General features: G+C 42.9%; 3 protein-coding genes across 3 annotated transcripts in view; 1 reads left to right on the forward strand and 2 right to left on the reverse strand.

Moving 5' to 3' along the window:
• Window positions 1-517: 517 nt before the first annotated feature.
• Window positions 518-2597, reverse strand: LOC133516078 (glucosidase 2 subunit beta). Its single transcript, XM_061848789.1, has one exon. The coding sequence runs from the start codon at window positions 2501-2503 to the stop codon at window positions 929-931; it is 1575 nt and encodes a 524-aa protein (XP_061704773.1). The 5' UTR covers window positions 2504-2597; the 3' UTR covers window positions 518-928.
• A 2902-nt stretch (window positions 2598-5499) lies between these two features.
• On the forward strand, window positions 5500-12614 carry LOC133516081 (splicing factor 3A subunit 3). The gene is made up of 11 exons (XM_061848793.1): window positions 5500-5729; window positions 6206-6253; window positions 6467-6625; window positions 8242-8314; window positions 8576-8667; window positions 9373-9594; window positions 10463-10623; window positions 10985-11113; window positions 11426-11618; window positions 11866-12067; window positions 12413-12614. Exons 1-11 carry the CDS (start codon window positions 5634-5636, stop codon window positions 12544-12546), a joined length of 1509 nt encoding a protein of 502 aa, XP_061704777.1. The 5' UTR covers window positions 5500-5633; the 3' UTR covers window positions 12547-12614.
• A 3268-nt stretch (window positions 12615-15882) lies between these two features.
• The window catches only part of LOC133516090 (gamma-tubulin complex component 3 homolog), a 28897-nt gene continuing 21241 nt past the window's right edge, over window positions 15883-23538 (reverse strand). The window contains exons 14-18 of the mRNA XM_061848802.1: window positions 21852-22069; window positions 18577-18718; window positions 17838-17952; window positions 17359-17533; window positions 15883-17063 (exon numbers count right to left, since the gene is read on the reverse strand). Of these exons, the coding sequence (XP_061704786.1) occupies window positions 17031-17063; window positions 17359-17533; window positions 17838-17952; window positions 18577-18718; window positions 21852-22069 (683 nt within the window). The 3' untranslated portion in view covers window positions 15883-17030. The remainder of the gene's footprint in view (window positions 17064-17358; window positions 17534-17837; window positions 17953-18576; window positions 18719-21851; window positions 22070-23538) is intronic.

A 23538-nucleotide genomic window follows, 5' to 3' on the forward strand; every position in this document is an offset into this window, starting at 1 on the left:
CGAATACCGAATAGTACGTTAACACGTAGATAACGGTAAACGAGGGGTACAAAAAGTAACAAACTACAAGTAATCAATTATTAAAACCAGTATAATCCTTCAGATTACCTTTATACATAGTACAAAACCTTGAGAAAAATGATACAAAATATTTTTTTTTACACGCACGACGAAAACGAACGCACCGCAATGTCCGCAATTCAATACGCACTGCGTGCATAATTAAGAATAAGCTCAATTTCTGTCAGACTGCCTACGGCGAGAAACGCGCATTAGAATTTACTTCATTTTAGGTAAAACTTCTAACCGAATAATCGGCGGCCGGATATTCGGCTGATAATTCCGCTGGATATTCGGTATTCGGCCTAGCCACTATTCGTTGCATCTCTACTATCAACCATCATGTAACCAACATGTAACTAATGACCCTCATTAGTATTAGTAGTATACTCCTAAATTTAATATCCAGTGTGCCATTGCCAATGCCATGCTCAGTTTTGTGCAATAAAACAAAATATTTTAAACAAGTTTATTTAATCACATTTACTTTTTGTTCACTCATTATTCACTTTTAACATAAAACAGCCTTAAATGATGAGGAATGTGTGAAAAGACTTATTGATGCAACACTTATTCTGTTTACAAGAAAAAAAACTCAGTAATGGATTTTAGAAAAATAATACATAAAATTAACTTAATCATGATTTCAAGAAAAATAATTTATTCTATAATAATGAAACATTTTTTACTACTTAAATCTACTTCTAGGTACTTTCATTATGAACATTTATTATGAAGAAAAATCATGCATCAATGGAGTTGTGACGTTGTGACATTTTCTCCTTGGTGAAAAACTATTGACTGAAAAATGTATACATCTAACTTACAAGAAACACAGTGTAAAGTGAGTATGTAGCTCACCAGGAACTCACAGCTCATCATGAGCAGCATGTGTTTGTGATACATTATTGTCACAAGCTGCAGGGGTACTGAGCTCCACTTTGTATTCACAACGGAATGGCTCGGTGACTGACAACATCTTAGTTTCTAGTCCACAGTGTATATTCACAGTGGTTATTCTGTTTGGCCCATTCCAGCAGGCCAGTCCATTAGTGTACTTCATCACAGAATACTTTTTATTCTCTTCACCTCCCCATTCTCCCCAGTTACCTAACCCAACTTCAGAGCCTCCATTCTTGGACTTCTGTGTCATTTTCTGGAACATACAGAGTTTGTATATGTACTCTTTGTCTTCATATTCAAAGCATTGGCCATCTAATGTTGCAAATTCCTGTTGTAATCCGTAGTCCTTTTCAAGATTTTGCTGAATGTTTCGAATGCTAGACTCAATCTCACGTACGGCTCTTTCAGCATCAGTAAACTGGCGTCTTGCCTCAGTGGCTTCATTTACCAATATTTGAGTTTCCTCATCATAGGCTTTAGCATGATCTTGTTCCAAATCAAGGTCATCTTCTTCATGCGGCAAGTCTGAATCATCCGTATTCTCATCCTCAGCTCCTTCTATGTCTTCATTCTCAATTTCCCTGGAGAGGTCATCCGCATCTGTTTCTTGAACAGAATCATGTTTTTCTTCAGGATTGAACATGCCCTGCTCCATCATCAGCAGTGGCTTCAACATGGGCCAGGTGGTAGATATGAATAACTCCAGATTAACATTTTCACTCTCCCCAAAGAAATACTGATATTCCTCTTGGTCCACTTCACCATCCTTATTTTTATCAAAAACATTAACTACTTTTATTTCTTCTACAGATAATTGGCCATCTTGGTTTGAATCAAACCTGTTGAACTGTTCTGTGGCATCCTTAATGGTTTGTTGATTCTCTTCTTCAACTTTTTTTTGTTTTTCTTTCTCCTCTGCCTCCCTGTATACTTTAAGAGCTTCATTCTCTTTCAGCTCTAATTCATTTTTAATGGCTTCTTTTTCTGCTTTGATTGTTTCAGCCTCTGATTTGTCTTTTTCTAATTGGGCTAACTGTTCTGCCATCTCGTTTCTCCTTTTGTTACCTTTTTCGATTAGCTCTAATCGGATCTGGCTTCCTTCTTTGTGTAGCTCGGCTAGCCTGAGTGCCTCGGCCCTAGCCTCTCGGCCGAGCTCATCGCAGGTATTCGGGCAGGCATCAGGCCCCGCATACTCGTCGGTACCGTCGCAACAGTCACACACTCCGTCATTGACCCGCGAACTCGGAATGTTTTGTGGCCGATGACCTGCGTTTGTGCAATGGAACATAGCATTAAGGCACGCCGAGGTTCCTGGCTCGTCGCTACCGTCGAAGCAGTCACAATAATCGTCGTTTACATAGCTAAACGGAATTGTAACAGTTCCGTCGAAACAGGTGAAGTCTTTCGTCGGCGAATACAGCGACGCTTTCGATAGACTAACTCCGCGAGGTCTCGGCACATCGGAATGGGCACATATAAGAAAGGAACAAATAATAAACGCGAGCAAATGCATTAGTCTACTATACGAAGAGAGTATCATTATAATTTAAAATATTATTTCTAAACACCGGTCAATGCAAAATCGAGTTATCGTGAAGGTAACGTGTATTAAGATGACAGAGTCAGAGTGACATTTCCTTTAGTGTTACCAGTTATAGTGTGCCAAGTTGGCTATAAGGCCCTCTACACAAATTGCAACAAATTCTTATGTGTAGTCAAGTAGATACAACGAACTCAAATGATCGATCAAAAGCCGGAATGTATTAATAATCCCTGGTGATATGTTCCAACTACTTTGCACGATCGACCTGAATGGGTCTTTTGATAATTAGTATCGAGCGTTTGTATAACACAATCAGAAACTTAGACACGTCAATAAAAAATATCTTAAACAGCATACTGAACGTAAGTGCGTGTGATTATATCATGAAGATATAAAATGGAGCACACTCTAACTTTTGTTGTTATAGTAAATTGAACCTTATCGCGGTGGTAGAAAGGTGTTCTTATCAGACTAGAGAAAACGGTCCACTTGAGATAGAAAAAGTGGGGCGCGGTGTCTCACTCGCACATGTTGCCAATGTTACAAACATACCATTGTGGTAGTATTTATATCAATATACTACTGAAATTAAATACTTTCTTATACTATTTTAGTGCTATATACAAAGTGCGGTTCTCAAATCTTTTAAGTGATTTGCAAATAATTATGTCAATATTATTAACTGATTAAACCAAGCATGTGCATAACAAAAAAAATCATAATTTTAATATGGTAGACATTGTAGAAACTTTGAATATTAATTGGTATCCCCAACTTGATGACATATTTTCGAGACATTTCCAAAACACGTGAATGGTGGAGCTCAGCATTTAATTGCGAAATATTTAAAAAATGGGTAAAAAAGGACCATGGGCAACTTTGTATGGAACTTTGCCCCAAAACCAACACAGCTACGAGTTAGGTCGTTAAATAGGGCTATAAATCTACTACATTTCGTTCTATAGGCATCAACCTGAATTCCACTGCAGAACTGAGATATTCATATGTTAGTCAGCGTGAATACAATCTATCTGAAAACGGGTTACTCAGAGAATACCGGCCATTAATCATTAGGATACCGAAGTGTGTAAAAAAAAAAGATATTTTATAGCTAATTATTGATTTTATTAATACAATTACTATATATTTACAGCAAGTTGTTTTCTCATTATAAATCAATAACTAAGTCATTTAATCTATCTTCTAAAATATGTCGACGCACTCGCAAAACCGAACGAGGATATAATAAACAATGCCATAGTTACGAAATGAAATGAAATGAAAAATCTTTATTTTCAAGCAACTATGGGCCCATAGATAAATACCTTAAATCTAGCATACATATCTTAAAATATATCTTAAAAACTAAAACACACACTATGGCTGCGACTCTTACCCATATTGACCTTATTACAAGATGTTGTATAGTATTAAACGGCAGGTGACATAGCTATTATAATTGAACACGTCAATAGATTATGTTATCAATACCGTAATACTTGAACAAAGAACATAGGTACTCATATGTACCTAGAGTAGATAAAAGAGTTTTTGAAAGGTTTAATATAAGTAATAATACATGATATTCCAGAAAAAATAACAAGTTAACCTCACGAATATAGTTCACGCCATATTCGGTAAGAATACCTTCGATATTAATATATTTTGTTATAAGTACCCACCAGAATTATTATATCTACAGAATTTTCATAGCTCGTATTCACGCTGACAAACATATGAATATCTCAGTTCTGCAATGGAATTCGATTTAGTGCCTATAGAATGAAATAAAGTAGATTTAAAGACCTATTTAATGGGCCAACTCTCATGTTTGTTGGTTTTGGGGCAATTTTGCGCATGGTCCTTTGTGTGACAGGTTGTAGACGTGAAAGTTTTGCTGATTGTGGTATATATTTTTACAGGTGAACCACAATCATTCAATTTAACGATAAAAATACAAGACGATAATTGTCAAACTTATTAGGGTGACCATGATGTCGGCACGATGTGAATCAGTTTTACACAATTCTTATTAATTTATTCTTAAGTACTTAAGTAAGTTTATCTAATTAGGTATGTCTATATTTCGGCATGATTAAATTGGTGGAATGATAGCTATTACAGAATAATTAATTGCCAAATTGAAATCCAAAGTCCGAAACGGTTTTACTAACTATTTATATATACCTAATCGATTCGATATAGGTTGGACACACATTTCCTTAAGTAGAAAAAGACAGATCTACGATTAGATGACGCTTAAAGAATTAAAGATAGTTAAAGTGTGCAAAACGTAAGCCATTACGCATATGAACATACCATGAGTGCGGAAGAGGCAGATAACAAATGAAAAATCGTGACCATTTTTGAGTTCGACAGTGGCGGCTAACGGCCGCCATTTATTAATTTTCAAACACATGTCTGGCATCGTAACACCTTAAGTATTTTAATTAGAAAATATTAATCTAATCCACATGGAATCCAGAGCTATAACCGCGAAAATCGAAGTTCATCAATTGCGGGCGTTTTTCTCTGCCACTCTTATTACGTATTAGTGAGAGTAAAAGAGAAAGATCCCCGCAATTTGTGAATTACGGTTTTTGCGGTAGGCCTCCAGTTATTAGTATGTGTAAGCGAGAGCGCATATCGAAAGAAGTTACGGCGGACCACCTTCCTCACGTCACGATCGATCATGGTGGCGGTCTGGTACGCCTATCAGCTATCAGTAACAGCTTTTAGGACGACTAAATTAAGTAAGATTTTGTAAAGCGTTTTACAGAAGAGAATAAACTATATCCATCCCTTTACAGATCCCCATCCTTGACTATGCACAAATGAGAAAAGATCTTGGTCAAACTATATATTTCACGTTATCATAATATCCCAGATACATATAACTCATGGTCACCCTAATTAGAAAGAGATGCAACGGCCCACTTTGACTTCTCATGTGGACACACATTTTGGCCAATGTACCCTATCCGGTTAATCTTATAAGTCCGTGGATTATATGCTCTTTGCTTTGAGAGTAGCTTCTATTTGTAGAAAGTGGTTAATTTTCTGTATTAATATAAATTTATTATAAGAGCGTGTGGTTACATGATTTAGTTAATAAAAGGTATACATAATGGAAACTTTACTAGAGCAACAAAGGAGTTATCACGAGGAACGAGAACGTTCTATGGATGCTATGGTCAAAGAAATCTTGCACAAGAAAGTTGGGGTATGTTGATGATGCAGTATTTTCCTTGTAGTTGAATACAAATAATAGAGGATTTTCAATGAACACATGTATAAATATAATATACATAAACATGTTATTTAACCATATCCAATCCCTAGAATGTGTTACGAGTTAGCACACGTATACCTATCGTATACAGATTCCCACCAACGGAAGGGTGGAGTCGGGCTGCGCCAGAGCGCATTTTAAAAGAAATATGTAGCGTCCGTGCGGAGCCGCGTCCGCGAGCAGCCGACTGGCTTGCGGCCGTACAAATATGAAATGCGAGCCGACTCAGCCCATTTGGTGGAAATCGCACCTTAGTGAAACAAATTGAGGCCTGATCATTATGATAATTTTATTAAGGCATTAGACATTAAGTATTATTGGCAAACTCATATAGATATCTAAATATATCTTGAGTCAATTGAATACCATATCATACTTTTATTCAAATGATTAAATCTCTTTTACAGCACCGAGAAACAATTAATGGTGATCATCGCTTGAAGAACTTGCATGATGTAAGTAGAATACTTTATTTGACAGAATCCACCAGTTACAGGGACAATTTATTATGCTACTTACACAACATAACAAGTAACTTTTTAGTAAGTTCAGATTATGGTAACATATCTAGCATTGTTTGCACGATTATAGCTATAAGTAAATGATTTATTAATAAAACAACAAATTAGTATTGTGTACTAATTTAATTTCTATTTTGACAATTTTAGAGATATATAGAGGCAACCATAAGACTCAAAGAGCTGTATGAGGATAAAGATGGCCTGCGAAAAGAGGAGATTGCAGCCCTGTCAGGACCCAATGAGTTTCAAGAGTTTTATGCCAGACTTAAACAAATTAAAGAATTCCATAGGAAACATCCCAATGAAGTAAGATATTTTAAATTATTTTTAAAATAAATGTGATTGATACACACAAACAGTAAATGGAGTATTACACACAAGCAGTAAACGGTCAAAGCTTTTTAGGGTTCCGTAGCTAAATGGCAAAAAACGGAACCCTTATAGATTCGTCATGTCCGTCTGTCTGTCCGATTATGTCACAGCCACTTTTTCCGAAACTATAAGAGCTATACTGTTCAAACTTGGTAAGTAGATGTATTCTATGAACCGCATTAAGATGTTTACACAAAAATAGAAAAAAAAAACAAAAAATTTTGGGGGTTCCCCATACTTAGAACTGAAACTCAAAATATCTTTTTTCATCAAACCCATACGTGTGGGGTATCTATGGATAGGTCTTTAAAAATGATATTGAAGTTTCTAATATAATTTTTTTCTAAACTGAATAGTTTGCGCGAGAGACACTTCCAAAGTGTGTCAATGTGTCCCCCCCCCCCCGTAACTTCTAAAATAACAGAATGAAAAAGTAAAAAAAATATATGATATACATTACCATGCAAACTTCCACCGAAAATTGGTTTGAACCAGATCTAGTAAGTAGTTTTTTTGTCATAAATGGTACGGAACCCTTCATGGGCGAGTCCGACTCGCACTTGGCCGCTTTTTACAGATGGCGCCAGTATAGGTTTCCCAATCATTCTACTAAGGGCCAGTTCACACCGGAATGGCAGCGGTCTGTACTATACTATTAAATAACTTAAACTTTATCTACATATTTAAAAAGACCAGTACCACTTGAATACCCCGGACGGCGGCGCAGCGCGGCGCGGCGCCGCTAGTTTCGCCGCCGCTAAGAAACGCGGCGTTGCGCGACCGCTCGTGTCGCCGCAGGCAGCCGCGCGACCTGTTCGAGGTATTGAAGTGATACTGGTCTTTTTCAGGCGCGGTGACAAGATTTGGCTTAGGGGGGGGCCATTTTGAGAAAATCATATTTTTTTGCACAGAAAATAAGGTAAAAAAAATGTTACTCAATTTAGTAATGTGAGAGCCAGGGTTTTAGGGGGGGGCCATTGCCCCTATGGCCCCCCCCTTGTATCCGCGCCTGGTCTTTTTAAATATGTGGTAATGTGGAATGAAATTATATCACACTAAAAGTCCTCGCCGCGTCGCTGCCGGCCGCTGCCATTCCGGTGTCAGCCGGCCCTAATAGTATTATATTCATGTATTTTTTTTTTACAACCCCTTCTGAGCCAAATGGCCCTTTAACCCAAATCCCATAGAACAAAACTAGAAACAGACCTATTAAACTTTAGTATGCTTAGGCACTGATCAATGCACCTCTTTATTCAACTTAAATATGTGTTTGTCATGATCACTCTAAATAAAGGATGCTTACCACAAGGAAGTCCGTACATTGGCCCGCCTGTTCCTATCTTTATCGTACGCGCGTAATTATATTGCGGATTGCGGCCCATGATGCCGACGGTCGATGACACTGCGAGCGGGACAGCAACAGGCGAATCAATGGACAAAGTTGCTTGTGGTAAGGGTCCTTTCTTTATTTTTGAACCCTAATGAGGCACAAAAAAGAAGAGTTAGGAAGTTTACTATCATTAAGGAACACTGCATTATTTTGGTTTCAGATTTGTGTGCCCATGTCTGTAGAATTTGAAGAAATTGCAAAGATGAGAGAAAATCCTGCAGAAGATTACACAAGTAAGTTCAATAACTTCAGACAATTCTGAAAGTTATAACTCATTTATTTATTGATAAAATAGTTCATTTTACATGTCACAGTAGTCCTAACAATATAATAATTACAATACCAAGCAATTAACACTTCAGTGCCAAGAACCCGATAGGTTTATTTTGTATTGGAAATGGGGCACTTGGCACTGAAAGTGTTAAAATGTAATTAGAAATTTTGGAATATGAATATATTTTTAATGTAGTAAAATAACCCCCCTCTTATTGCAGCGCCCGTGGAATTTACTGATGAAGAAGGATATGGAAAGTATTTGGATTTACATGAGTGTTATGAAAAATATATTAACCTGAAGGGTATTGAGGTGAGATTTTGTAATATTACTATCTCCTGATTATATTTTTCGTGAACTATTACTAAGTCCATCTATTGTTTGGGTCTGGTCTGTCAAACAAAAGATTACATACAAAAATGCTATCCAAAATTCTCTTTTGCACGTCTACACTGGCCGTAGTGAGCGCGAGGAAATTGTCTCGCGCGTAGCGTATGCTCGCTCTGTGTGGACCCGCCTATTTGCTTGCTATAGCTTGACTCAAACTTACCTTACTGCCTATATATTAAGTTAGTATATACATGTTTTTGGCACTTTGTCCGTATCAATATTTTCAGACCAGACGTGACCGTACATGTTTAACAATTAGCCGGGTCCACACAAAGCGAGCACTCGCGCGAGGCAATTTCCTCACGCACAATACGGTCCGTGTCGACGTGCCTCGGCCGAGGCGGCGAGCTCGGGCGAGGACAACGCGCGCGCCGCCTCGTCCGAGGCACGTCTACACTGGCCGTATTGTGCGTGAGGAAATTGCCTAGCGCGTATGCTCGCTCTGTGTGGACCTGGCTATTCAATTACCACACACCATATGGCGCCATATAGCGCCATCTACTTACTACTACACTATCTACGCTGTCAAACTGCACGATTTTTTCTTAGACCGTAAACGAAATCTCTGCTACCATCCATAACGCTTTGCTGTACAGTCCAAATGACCAAACTATATCGTTTATACAGAAAGTGGACTACATAACATACCTGAGCATTTTCGACCACCTGTTCGACATCCCCCGCGAGCGCAAAAACAGCGAATACCGCAGCTACGTGCGCGCGCTGCTCACCTACCTCAAAGACTTCGTGAGCCGCGTGAAGCCGCTGCACGACCAGGCGCAGGAAATGGCGCGAGCGCACCAGGAGTTCTTGAAACAGTGGGAGGCCGGAACATTTCCCGGGTGGCCTGTAAGTTTAACCAAACTGCACATTCGGCAGGCCTTAGATAAAGTACTCACTTCACTATATGCCTGAGCGGTCCTGGGATCATTTTAAATGTTTTATAATTTTACACATATATATAGATATCACCCAGAAGTGCTATACTGAAAAGAACTAGTGTTACACTCTATATTCGGGTCTTTTATCATTTTACACACCCCAAGGATTGTTTTGCAATCCCTGCACCTTATAAAATAAAGTAGTACCCATGACTCAACACAAGTCTTAAGTATTTGAGCTTACCGTGGGGTCTGTGGGATTACGTTGATTTGTGTATGATTGTTCCAGTAATTTTCTTGCATGTTAGAAAAAATTATGGGCCCTGGAGGGAAAGTGCCTTAAAACCTTATATCTTTTTACTTAAAATAAACATTATGATTGATTTGATGTTTCTTGGAGAAATTTAAAATTAACTGTATCGACTAACGGAACAAAATAGTGAGTGTTTATTTTTATTTTGAGTTTTTAGTCGGTTCGATTTTCGGCCGAGACTCAAGATCAATGTTTTAAGGCACTTTACATCCAGCGCCCATTAATTTTATCCACACTGTATAAGTTCTTATATACGTAGAAAACATAGTATCATAGTATCGTTGAAAACAATATCTGTGATAAACACACAAATAAATGCCCCTACCAGGATTCGAACCAATGGACCTCCTGCTTAGTAAGCAGGGTCACTACCCAACTAGGCTAGGTGGCTGTCAAAACAGCCAACAAGCTGCAAGTTTCCAAAGGGCACTCATAGACGGATGAGTATTAAATCATCTGCACAGCCAAACAGCAGCCTGTATGTGTCTACTGACTCAGTGAACTCATTTGTATTTTTTCGTAGAAAGAAACGGGCGGAGCACTAACCAACGTAGGCGCTCACCTGGACCTGTCGGCCTTCTCGTCGTGGGAGGAGCTGGCGTCGCTGGGGCTGGATCGGCTCAAGTCTGCGCTCATGGCGCTCGGACTTAAGTGCGGAGGCACGCTCGAGGAGAGGGCTCAGAGGTTACAGTCATTTTTTTAAGAGCAGGATTAGCCATTTGCAGTGGGATTCTTCGCGCTTTATGTTAGGTCAGCTGTTCAGAGTAATGGCCGAAGGCAATAAGCTTCTCAATTTATTGTAACTGTATTTTCAGAAAATGAGCAGTAGCGGAACTATTCCAACTGATTGTGAGACCCGTGGTAAATTCACGGGAGCAAAGGAGGTCTGTGTTCATGGCCTCTTGGTAAAATTGTGCACTGGCATTTTGTCCGCTTTGCTACTCTATAATTACGCCACTAAAAATGTTGATGTCAATCGAGAATATTTAGTATCTTAAGTTTTCTTTCGATTTATAATTGTATTTTATTATTGATTATATTTCAGATTATTCAGCACCAAAGGCCAGACCGCGTTGGATAAGTCTCTGGTCGCGAAGAAGGGAGGCAACAAAGCGAAGGCTTCCACTCAGCAGAGACACAAAGACATTGCAGCTATTGAAGCGCAGGTTTACAAGTGAGTAGACCTATGATTATGAAATATTCATTAGGTCCATAGTCCTCTAATTTAGTGATTGATATGGTATGAAATTTTATGAAAGATATTTTTGGTATTACGAAGTATCAGAGATCAGTTTTAGGTGAAAACCATATAGAAAGGGTCGATTTACGTCGTCTTGATAAGAGTATAATTATCTGCCTGTCATAGTCTGACAAACCCGTTATATCAGGAAAAATGGAGGCAAATTTGAAAAATGTAGGCTGCATTTCGAGCTGTTTCGAGTGACAAATTAGTTTGGCAGATCCTATATGAGTAGCCCCGGCGCAGGTTCGCGAGCATCGTGGCGGGCACGTGCGCGGCCACGGCGGAGAACGTGACGCGGCGCGCGGCGCGCGCGGCGGGCGAGCGGCGCGACGACTCGGGCGACGACAGCGACGCCTCCGCCGCGCCCGACCCCGACTCCGACGACGACGACGTGCCCTACAACCCCAAGAACCTGCCGCTCGGCTGGGACGGGAAGGTGACCTGCTTACTTACATCTGCCTTGTAGCACTGCCTTGCGCAGCTGTGGAAAACATGCTCTTTCTACTTGATATTGTTTGAGATGTCTGTAACAGATAAGATGACTGTCGTTTTGTAGTCTAAATAGACACTTGCCATTGATTATTTGCGAGATTAAACGGAAGGCTCCTGTGCTCATTTTTTAAAATTTTACTCCTAATGTCACTTAGTTTTTCTAATTAAATTTTTACCCCTTCATATTACAGCCGATCCCGTACTGGCTGTACAAGCTGCACGGGCTGAACATCAGCTACACCTGCGAGATCTGCGGCAACTTCACGTACAAGGGCCCGAAGGCATTCCAGCGGCACTTCGCCGAGTGGCGCCACGCGCACGGCATGCGCTGCCTCGGCATCCCCAACACCGCGCACTTCGCCAACGTCACGCAGATCGAGGATGCTCTTGCATGTAAGTACAACTTCCAAACTTTGAATATATCGTAACACATCTTTTTTGTCACAGAAATAAGGAAGTGTACCGGTATTTTGGGCGTCACTATCTATTTAATGGCGACTGTACTAGCAGCAAGGCTGCACTGCACTTTCCATATTTATGACAAATATTGACAAGGACGTACGTACGGTCACGTCAGAAAATATCGATACGGACAAAATGCCAAAAATATGTATACACTTCCTTAATTTAAGGACAATAAGGTAGTGTATACATATGTTTGGATACTGCGGGACTCCTATCCCGTCTTTTAGTGACGTAAGTTTTTTTTACATTAATAATGTTTTTGATTTCCTTTAGTGTGGGAGAAAATCAAGCACCAAAAAGAAAATGAGAGGTTTGTAGCGGAAAATGACGAAGAATTTGAAGATTCTCTTGGAAATGTTGTCAACCGTAAAACCTACGAAGACTTGAAGAGGCAAGGGCTACTTTGAAAATCATGTGTAGTATGTTGACTATACCTATAGGTAATTAAAAAGTAAAAACTATGGAATGAATAAAATTGTTGTTTATTTTACTATGTATAAATATTCTACACAGGTGCATGAAAGACATCAATGAGGTTCTTGTTGTTTTTCAAAGCAATAGGAAGTATTACTCCTATGTCCTCCCGCCAGATTGTAGCACTAGCACCTAACATAATCCGTAAAGTAACTTGTACATACTGGGCTATAACCTCAGAATAATAACTAAAGCGGGGCCCGTGGCAATTGCCACGTGGCTAATCCGCCACTGGCGTCGCCGCAGGGTACGATTGTTCCTTAGGTAAAACAACCCCCCCCCCCCCTCCCCAAAGGGGGGAAAGGGGTTCGGTTCCCCAGGTCCAATCTATGCTATATTTCTTCCTGTTTTTAGCACCTAATATGTCATTTGCGTATAATTTAGGGACAAGATTTGAAATATTCTTTATACCTTTCCTTAGAAAAAAATTGATTTTCGCACAAATAATGAAAATTATATATAACTTTGTGACAATAGGGTTGTTTCCAATTTTTTGAAACGTTTGTAATACGTTCTATATTAACCAAACGTTGCCCTAAAATTTCACTTTTACCCTAAAAACGGCTTTAAATATGTTAAATTAACAAAATATATTTTGACCCATGCTTTCGCGCCCAAAACGCTCTTTGAAAATTGTATGACGTCACAGTTTACGGTTTGACACAACTATGTACATACCAAAGAGTAAAGTAATTACATATATAGGTGCTATTCTCAGTGCAGAATCTGATATTCAAGCCGTAGCCATTTAGGTGGTGGGCAAGCTGTGTATGCGTGCGTGTGGGTTTTTAACCAGCTAATAAAATATGTTTTCTGTAATAATGAGTTTTATATATCATAAAGTATTTATTGTCCATTAGCATTTCTATGGTGTTCATTTTTAGTGCAGATATCGAAGCTTCAATTAATTGCCCACCACCAAAATGGCTACGGCTTGAGTATTAAATTTTGTGCGTGAACAGCCCTATATACTTACTTTACTCTTTGGAACAGACAACGGGGGGCCTACCGCAAAAACCGAAAATCGTATATTGTGGGGATCATTTACTTTTACTCTTACTAAGAAGTAATTAGAATGACAGAAAAATGCCCGCAATGACGAACTTTGATTTTCGCGATTATAGGACAGTGTCAAACCGAGAGTTGTGACGTCATCTGAATCTTCAATGTCGCTTCGACTTCGGTCACGAGACGTGTGTTAAAAGATATTTTAAATTCAATATTTACAAAAATATGCTCATTAGAGGTCCACTAAAGGTAGTTTAACATGTTCTTATAATCCATAAGAATTTATTAGGATACTATTCTGCCCTAAGATTTGTAGATGGAAACAACCCTATTCTGGCCTTTACACAGTGTGGCAATTTGGACTAAATATTTTGTTTTACAATTTAGCCCATTTATTCTATATTCTTAAAAGAATCCGTTCAAAGTAGGCACTTATACATTTCTACGAAAAAGAAAAAAAGATCTTTGAAAAACACTAAATTTGGCATTTTAAAAGTTTGAATACAATGTGTTAATGCTTGATCCATGGGTTTATGCCCTATTTTGGTACAGATTTGTAGTTTCCTTTTTCATACCTTTTGTAAATCGCAAATATTTTAAGGAAAAATTAGGCATAATTTGAAAAATTTAAGTATAGTTATTATATAATATTAGTTAACAATATACTTCCATAGACAGTACTGTAGAGAATTTTATAGAGAGAATACTTCTCCTAGATTTTTTTATTGTAGCTTTCAGTTTTCATGAAAATTGATAAAAACTAAAATGGGGATATAAAAGTGGGAGTTGAGGAAACAATAACTTCTCGGCGTGTTTCTACTTCTGTTTATTCTTATAAACTTGCAAGTAGGGATTGCAATCCGGTCCGGCGGATCCGGTAATCCAGCCGGACCCGGCACTTTTCAAGAGCTACCGGATCCGGTAAAAATCACCGGATCCGGTTAAATAAAAAAACGCTTAAATACAGCACGCGCTGTGCATTTTAGATGAGGAAAAGGCGACGGGTGAGAAGTAGGGATTGCAATCCGGTCCGGCGGATCCGGTAATCCGGCCGGATCCGGCACTTTTCAGGAGCTACCGGATCCGGTAAAAATAACCGGATCCGAATAATGCCTAAATACTGCACGCGCTGTGCGTTTTAGAAGAAGAAAAGGCGACGGATGAGAGGTATAAAGTTGAACAGAACAGAAAACGAATGAAAAAGTTTAAATTTAGTCAGATAAAAACATATTTATTATGACGATGACTGGGAACAGGAGAGGATTTCATCTTCTTTCATATTGGTGGCATGATATGACGATTACATAAATACTGACGGACGGAGATGCCATGGAAGGCATTTTTAATTTATGCTAAAGAGAAGGTTAATGTTTAAAAAGATTATGTTTTGTCTTTACAATTTCATCCGATCTTATGCAGTTTCCTTCATCTCCTGGTACGTGCTACTCTACGTCTAGCCAATTCTTTATTTGATCCATGTAACTTTTCTTAGGAAGTCCCTTTCCGCGATGGTTTTTAATCTTACACTCTATTATTTTTCGCATGAGATCGTTATGTCGTGTTTCGTTCCCTATAATTTGACCAATATACTTTTCTGTATATTATTATTTTTTTAAATCATACAGTTTACTACTTTTTCGGATAAAACAAAATAGAACAAGGTAATATTGGAGCGCATTAAAAGTAAAATATCTTTTTTTGTTATTAGAATGGACGTTGACAACGTTACAAAGAATTCAATCAGAGAACAGTTACGAAAACATGTCCTTTCAAGGAGTTCCAATTCCCACCCCACATCCCATCATCGGGCTTAGAAACGAATCAAATTTATAATTGTAATCGAAAATTTGAGCACTTCTGAATGATTTCATATTTTGTTATTAAACTGATATAGACATTGTAACACTTTTTAGTCTTTTTACTACCAAGTTCTATTTTATTGTTAAGAAGTTATTTATTAACTTCAAATTATAGATTTAGGAATACGTATTACGCAAAAAACTAGAAAAATATGACATTTAATTAACTTCAATATCCCTATACCAAACCGGATCCGGTCCGGCCGGATTTTGGCCATATTCCGGCCGATTGAAAATCAATCCGGTTTGCAATCCCTACTTGCAAGCTACATGCATGCCAAGTTTCGTGCTCTCTGCCGGATGGGACCTTGCCTCCATATTAAATCGAGCAGCGCTATCTTGACGTAGCACTTGGCACGAAAACTTGGTCGGAATCTGGAGAGAAATCAATAAAACAAATAATACTGTTCAACGATTTGTCATGTTTATTAAGGGCGTGATATTTCAATTAAATTAAATGCAATAATAATGGCACTTATAGAGATTCATATTCATTCAAAGCTGTTTGAGATTGTTTTAGTCTATGGCAAGTTTAAGGTGGGTTAACGCATATATTCTAGATACATAAGGAATTAGAAAATAATTTTGGGTTATATTATTACTTTTTGTGGCCGTAGCAATCAGACCACACATTTGTTAAGAGCCACAATGCGGCTCCTAAAGGTAAAAAAAAAACCTAAAAATATGTAACATATTGGAATAACATATTTGTGGTCGGATCGATTTACTTATAAGAGCCCTGTTCCTTCTCAATATAATTCAGTATCAAGTTCTCACATATTCTCACATTTCACGCTAGAGCTGACATGACTAGCCAATGAAAATGGAACCTTAAGGACACTACCAAAATATCCTTTATACACCCATTATAGGAAGACTAAAGGAATGATCAACATTATAAAAGGTTGCCTATATTAAATAGTCATAGAACATGTTACAATTATTAGACAGTTCATTATTGTGGGTTTTCTTACTAATATCTTTTTGTGGCATAAGTTAAGAAAAGTTCTTAACAACTTAAATAAAGACTTGGCAAGTTACACTGATAGTACAAGTATCACAATTAAAATACTTAATGACAATTACTAATAAGTTGAGAGTTTTAACAAGTTTGAGGCTGACTCATATTCAGTCGGTGCGTCATTATGTCAGTTGTTTTTGTGTAGAATTGTATAGTGGGGCTAGCACAACCGGCCGCTGTCACGAGTCGGCGATTCACCATAATATATCTATCGTAATCGCATTAACATGCACCACCTAATTAGATATTTAGTTAGTGGTATTCCGCATTAGATCCAGTAAACTTAGGTACGTTTATTTTTATTTGATATTAGGCAGGGAAAACTTTCCAAAGTAACCAGCCAAGTCTTGAATTTTTTCCGAAGAACAATTCACGCTTGACCTGTGATGCACATTCTAATAGGCCGTTATATTGGTTTTAGTTGTATTCAAGGTCCTGGTCAGCTGACCCGAAGAGTCCGAAGACAACCGAGCTCCGGGCACGGCAAGCACCTCAGAGGCGCCGTCTTTACTTTCGTGATTACGAAACGTCACTTCTTCTTGGAGCGATCTATCACTTTACTCTGAAAAAAAAATGTTCACATTTATTTGTTATTGGTAGTCAATTAATTAATTTACATTATTCGGATATGTAAAGATTCAAAAATACCCTCGATATCGTTAAAGCACTTGTGTTGGCGGGTCAACTTTTCTTACGAATCTTGGATGGAGAGATACTACATAGCCAAGCTGATCTCGATCACGCTGAGCCGCATGTAGCTACTGCCGAATTTCCATGGAGCTGCAGCTGGGGGTACCTGGTAGGTGAACGTCTGCGGAGGACACTAGAATGAAGAATAGTTATTTGATCGTGAGTACCTTGGCCAAGCTGATTCCGATCTCGCTGAGCCGCTTGTGCTGGTAGGTGAGCGGGTGGTGCAGCTTGGCGTCGCCGCGCTTGTAGAAGTCGCTGTAGTCGAGCCGGAAGGCCAGCGTCTGTAGCGACACCTCGCCGTGCAGGGCCAGCTTGAGGATCAGCGATGTCACGTGCACCCTGAAATAGTTGCAATTAATACAATACAATATTGCACATCTCAATAAAAGAAAACAAAACAGAAAGAGCAAAGCAACAGAAGTAGAGGTAAACAACAGTCTTGAAAAGCGATCTCTTCCGGGCAACCCTTATTATAGGTAACAGATTTTAATAAAGAATAATATAATGTGATATAATATTGTTACTCCCCCCAATGGTGTTACAAGCCTGAAGAAGATATGGACATGGAAGGACAAACTTTATCAGCACTTTTTTTGGTAAATTTGGTGTTGAAAGATCATAAAATTTTGTAAGTCCTCTTTACCTATATGTGCGAGCCCAGACATTCAGATCGGCTTTTCGACTTGTCAAAAACTGGTGGAACGCCTTCCTTTCTTCTTTATCCTTGGCTTCTTCTGCTGCTGTGATAGCGAATTCACCTAAAACAATAATTTAACACGTAAGCAATATCTGATTAATGTTTCTACTTGTCATTATTTCAGCACGATTACATTTGGTTCGTAGTCAATGTGGTGGTAGTAATCTAATCCACCTTATAAAAAAATAATATTTTCAGGCAACTAAGGCCGGGCATATATACCTTAGAAACTAACATACATACAATAATAAAAACCTTAAAATCTAAAAATCATTTTGGCGACGCAGTTTTCTGTTGCGCCACCAGTTCCGGTGCGGGATTCGGCAGATTCCCACGAAACACATATAGATATGATATGATACATATAGCGCCGTATTCGCTGTGGCAGCCCTCAGGCCAGAAGCAATGTCCGGCTCTGCAGTGCCACACTGGCTCTTGCGAGGCGCCTTGCGCGGCCTCCTCTCCATCGACGCCTGAGTGAATCCTTTCTCGGAGCGGAGTGGCTTCTCATCACGAGAAACACGTTCAGGCAACCTTGAAGGTACTTAAAGGTCGACAACGCTTTTACAACCCCTCTAGTGTTGCGGGTGTCCCTGAGCAGCGGTAATTGCTCACCATCAGGAGATCCGTCAGCTCGTTTGCCTCATATATCATTTAAAAAAAAACAGAAGAGTAGTGAACTAACCTCTCGCTACCCTTTCGGCTTTCACTTGTTCTATTCGGTCCCTCCGGTCGAGTTCCGCGTTAATACCAGCATTTAATTTAGCTTCGAACCTCCGTAACGCTAGAGTTTCAGTTAGCACGTTTCCTAGGTAGGATTGCAGCTCCTGTGAACAAAATAACAATTTTAAAATTATGATTAATATTCTAATTTAGTTAGGTGAAGTGATCGAATTTGAAGAACACGTCATTTTTGCGGTGTCTTTTCTTCCGCGGACGCTTCGTCTATGGAATGCTCTGCCGTCATCGGCTTTTAAAAAAAGGAGTTTACAAGTTTGAAACAGTAGGTTAAACGTATTAAACACCTTTGAAGTTATAGCTTAGTTCATAGACTACGGTGACGCGTACTATCAGGCGGGTCGCATCCTAGTTTGCCACCGAAGTAAAATACTCGTAAAAAATATTGATTGTGCGAGTCATGTCTGCGTGTACCTGCGTGGTGTGGTGTATCATGGCGTGCACGGCGTGGCGCTCGAGCGCGGCGCGGTGCAGCGCGAGCAGCGCGTCGAGCGGCTGGCGGTCCGTCATGTCAGCGTGTACCTGCGTGGTGTGGTGTATCATGGCGTGCACGGCGTGGCGCTCGAGCGCGGCGCGGTGCAGCGCGAGCAGCGCGTCGAGCGGCTGGCGGTCCGTCATGCCAGCGTGTACCTGCGTGGTGTGGTGTATCATGGCGTGCACGGCGTGGCGCTCGAGCGCGGCGCGGTGCAGCGCGAGCAGCGCGTCGAGCGGCTGGCGGTCCGTCATGTCAGCGTGTACCTGCGTGGTGTGGTGTATCATGGCGTGCACGGCGTGGCGCTCGAGCGCGGCGCGGTGCAGCGCGAGCAGCGCGTCGAGCGGCTGGCGGTCCGTCATGTCAGCGTGTACCTGCGTGGTGTGGTGTATCATGGCGTGCACGGCGTGGCGCTCGAGCGCGGCGCGGTGCAGCGCGAGCAGCGCGTCGAGCGGCTGGCGGTCCGTCATGTCAGCGTGTACCTGCGTGGTGTGGTGTATCATGGCGTGCACGGCGTGGCGCTCGAGCGCGGCGCGGTGCAGCGCGAGCAGCGCGTCGAGCGGCTGGCGGTCCGTCATGTCAGCGTGTACCTGCGTGGTGTGGTGTATCATGGCGTGCACGGCGTGGCGCTCGAGCGCGGCGCGGTGCAGCGCGAGCAGCGCGTCGAGCGGCTGGCGGTCCGTCATGTCAGCGTGTACCTGCGTGGTGTGGTGTATCATGGCGTGCACGGCGTGGCGCTCGAGCGCGGCGCGGTGCAGCGCGAGCAGCGCGTCGAGCGGCTGGCGGTCCGTCATGTCAGCGTGTACCTGCGTGGTGTGGTGTATCATGGCGTGCACGGCGTGGCGCTCGAGCGCGGCGCGGTGCAGCGCGAGCAGCGCGTCGAGCGGCTGGCGGTCCGTCATGCCAGCGTGTACCTGCGTGGTGTGGTGTATCATGGCGTGCACGGCGTGGCGCTCGAGCGCGGCGCGGTGCAGCGCGAGCAGCGCGTCGAGCGGCTGGCGGTCCGTCATGTCAGCGTGTACCTGCGTGGTGTGGTGTATCATGGCGTGCACGGCGTGGCGCTCGAGCGCGGCGCGGTGCAGCGCGAGCAGCGCGTCGAGCGGCTGGCGGTCCGTCATGTCAGCGTGTACCTGCGTGGTGTGGTGTATCATGGCGTGCACGGCGTGGCGCTCGAGCGCGGCGCGGTGCAGCGCGAGCAGCGCGTCGAGCGGCTGGCGGTCCGTCATGTCAGCGTGTACCTGCGTGGTGTGGTGTATCATGGCGTGCACGGCGTGGCGCTCGAGCGCGGCGCGGTGCAGCGCGAGCAGCGCGTCGAGCGGCTGGCGGTCCGTCATGTCAGCGTGTACCTGCGTGGTGTGGTGTATCATGGCGTGCACGGCGTGGCGCTCGAGCGCGGCGCGGTGCAGCGCGAGCAGCGCGTCGAGCGGCTGGCGGTCCGTCATGTCAGCGTGTACCTGCGTGGTGTGGTGTATCATGGCGTGCACGGCGTGGCGCTCGAGCGCGGCGCGGTGCAGCGCGAGCAGCGCGTCGAGCGGCTGGCGGTCCGTCATGTCAGCGTGTACCTGCGTGGTGTGGTGTATCATGGCGTGCACGGCGTGGCGCTCGAGCGCGGCGCGGTGCAGCGCGAGCAGCGCGTCGAGCGGCTGGCGGTCCGTCATGCCAGCGTGTACCTGCGTGGTGTGGTGTATCATGGCGTGCACGGCGTGGCGCTCGAGCGCGGCGCGGTGCAGCGCGAGCAGCGCGTCGAGCGGCTGGCGGTCCGTCATGTCAGCGTGTACCTGCGTGGTGTGGTGTATCATGGCGTGCACGGCGTGGCGCTCGAGCGCGGCGCGGTGCAGCGCGAGCAGCGCGTCGAGCGGCTGGCGGTCCGTCATGCCAGCGTGTACCTGCGTGGTGTGGTGTATCATGGCGTGCACGGCGTGGCGCTCGAGCGCGGCGCGGTGCAGCGCGAGCAGCGCGTCGAGCGGCTGGCGGTCCGTCATGTCAGCGTGTACCTGCGTGGTGTGGTGTATCATGGCGTGCACGGCGTGGCGCTCGAGCGCGGCGCGGTGCAGCGCGAGCAGCGCGTCGAGCGGCTGGCGGTCCGTCATGTCAGCGTGTACCTGCGTGGTGTGGTGTATCATGGCGTGCACGGCGTGGCGCTCGAGCGCGGCGCGGTGCAGCGCGAGCAGCGCGTCGAGCGGCTGGCGGTCCGTCATGTCAGCGTGTACCTGCGTGGTGTGGTGTATCATGGCGTGCACGGCGTGGCGCTCGAGCGCGGCGCGGTGCAGCGCGAGCAGCGCGTCGAGCGGCTGGCGGTCCGTCATGCCAGCGTGTACCTGCGTGGTGTGGTGTATCATGGCGTGCACGGCGTGGCGCTCGAGCGCGGCGCGGTGCAGCGCGAGCAGCGCGTCGAGCGGCTGGCGGTCCGTCATGTCAGCGTGTACCTGCGTGGTGTGGTGTATCATGGCGTGCACGGCGTGGCGCTCGAGCGCGGCGCGGTGCAGCGCGAGCAGCGCGTCGAGCGGCTGGCGGTCCGTCATGTCAGCGTGTACCTGCGTGGTGTGGTGTATCATGGCGTGCACGGCGTGGCGCTCGAGCGCGGCGCGGTGCAGCGCGAGCAGCGCGTCGAGCGGCTGGCGGTCCGTCATGTCAGCGTGTACCTGCGTGGTGTGGTGTATCATGGCGTGCACGGCGTGGCGCTCGAGCGCGGCGCGGTGCAGCGCGAGCAGCGCGTCGAGCGGCTGGCGGTCCGTCATGTCAGCGTGTACCTGCGTGGTGTGGTGTATCATGGCGTGCACGGCGTGGCGCTCGAGCGCGGCGCGGTGCAGCGCGAGCAGCGCGTCGAGCGGCTGGCGGTCGGCGGCGGCGCTCAGCAGCGCGCACCACGCGGGCTCCACGGCCACTCCGCTGGCTTCTTGCAGCGCGCCGCACAGTCGCAGCGCCTCGGCCCGCAAGCACGATACGCGCCGCATCAGACCCCACACCTCTGCGCAGAGAGTTAACCTTTATAGATCAGCTGTAACCATACCTGGTTGAAATAGCTCAATAATTCGTGTAGTTTTGAAAATTGGTATAGTCATACCACAATAGACGATTGAAGAAAACGTCGTTTTTGCGTAATTGTTCATCATAACTCATTTTTTTCTGAATAAGCAATCTTAGTCACCTGCTGACCAAATATAAAAAACCGGCCAAAAGCATGTCGGGCCATGCTCAGTGTAGGGTTCCAGTTACTGGAAACAGTGGAAACGCAGCTCAACCTGTTAGTTCAAGAAGTTACATGAGAGCCCCATTGTAATTTGGAGTCTAATGTTATTCCTAGAATTTAATATTAGAGACTACATTTTCAATTGATAAGATTGATAGTAAGAACCGTATACATTTCGTTTTACTCGGATTCAGTACTAGATTATTGGCGGCAAACCAGTCGGATATCATGGATAGGATATTCTTTGGTTCAACAAGCTCAGTAGGTATCGTTCCTTATAACTTTGAACAATAAAGAAGTATCATCAGCAAACATAACAATGCTTGATCTTCGGCTTATCATATGTATATGGCAGATCATTGACAAACACAAGAAATAAAAGTGGGCCTAAAATAAATCCTTGGGGTACTCCCATCTTCACTGCTATTTCGGACGAAATTACTCAATTATTGCTACCTTTTGATTTCTCTGTTTTAGATATGATTTAATATGATTGAATGCAAGTCCTTTAATACCTTAACAATAAGTTTGCTTATTAGAGTACCGTGGTCTACACAATCAAAAGCTTTAGATAGGTCGCAAAATACGCCAATTGCATCATATGACTCCTGCCATGGGGTCAGCATACCAGCATCAGCAGTGGACCTGCTTTTCGTGAAATCAAACTGCTGTGCGTGCATAATTTTGTTCAAATTAAACTGAGAAATCAACTGCGTTAGCATTATTTGCTAAACGACAGTAGCACAGAAACAGGACGATAATCAGAAAGATTATCTCTATGGCCTGATTTAAAAATGGGAACTACTTTACCACCAACAAGTAAGTTCATCAAGTTCGGAAAAACACCATTGTACCAAAAATACAAGCTAGAGTGGGTGCCACGACATCCAGAATAGTTTCCAATATCTTGATAGACACGCCCATAAGTTGTTTATTTTAAAAGACCTCAAGATATCAAAAGGAGAAACATGCTGAAAATGAAAATTACTGATATTATTTATTTGTACATTTTGACTGCGATTCAGCTACTAGGGACGAGGATGCAAGACATCTAGTCGTTTCTCTAGGGAATTTAGAAAATAAGTTGTTAAATTCTTCAATCTTCAAGGAAATTACAGATTCGCTTTTATTTCGTTGGCCAGGCTCAGTATTTATTATTTTCCAGACTGCCTTGGCCTTGTTTTCTGAGGATTTAATTTTATCATTCAAGTGTGCTGCTGTATGGGAAAACTTTCCTCGATTTGTGG

Source organism: Cydia pomonella, chromosome 3 (genome assembly GCF_033807575.1).
Source record: "Cydia pomonella isolate Wapato2018A chromosome 3, ilCydPomo1, whole genome shotgun sequence".
Taxonomy (NCBI): Eukaryota; Metazoa; Arthropoda; class Insecta; order Lepidoptera; family Tortricidae; genus Cydia; species Cydia pomonella.

Excerpts from the sequence above, each read along its gene's own strand:
- LOC133516078 (XM_061848789.1), bottom strand. The coding sequence starts at position 2,503 with ATGATACTCTCTTCGTATAGTAGACTAATGCATTTGCTCGCGTTTATT.
- LOC133516081 (XM_061848793.1), top strand. The coding sequence starts at position 5,634 with ATGGAAACTTTACTAGAGCAACAAAGGAGTTATCACGAGGAACGAGAA. Across the intron at positions 8,315-8,575 it reads TCCTGCAGAAGATTACACAA|CGCCCGTGGAATTTACTGAT; the intron begins GTAAGTTCAATA and ends CTCTTATTGCAG. Across the intron at positions 11,619-11,865 it reads CGCTCGGCTGGGACGGGAAG|CCGATCCCGTACTGGCTGTA; the intron begins GTGACCTGCTTA and ends TTCATATTACAG.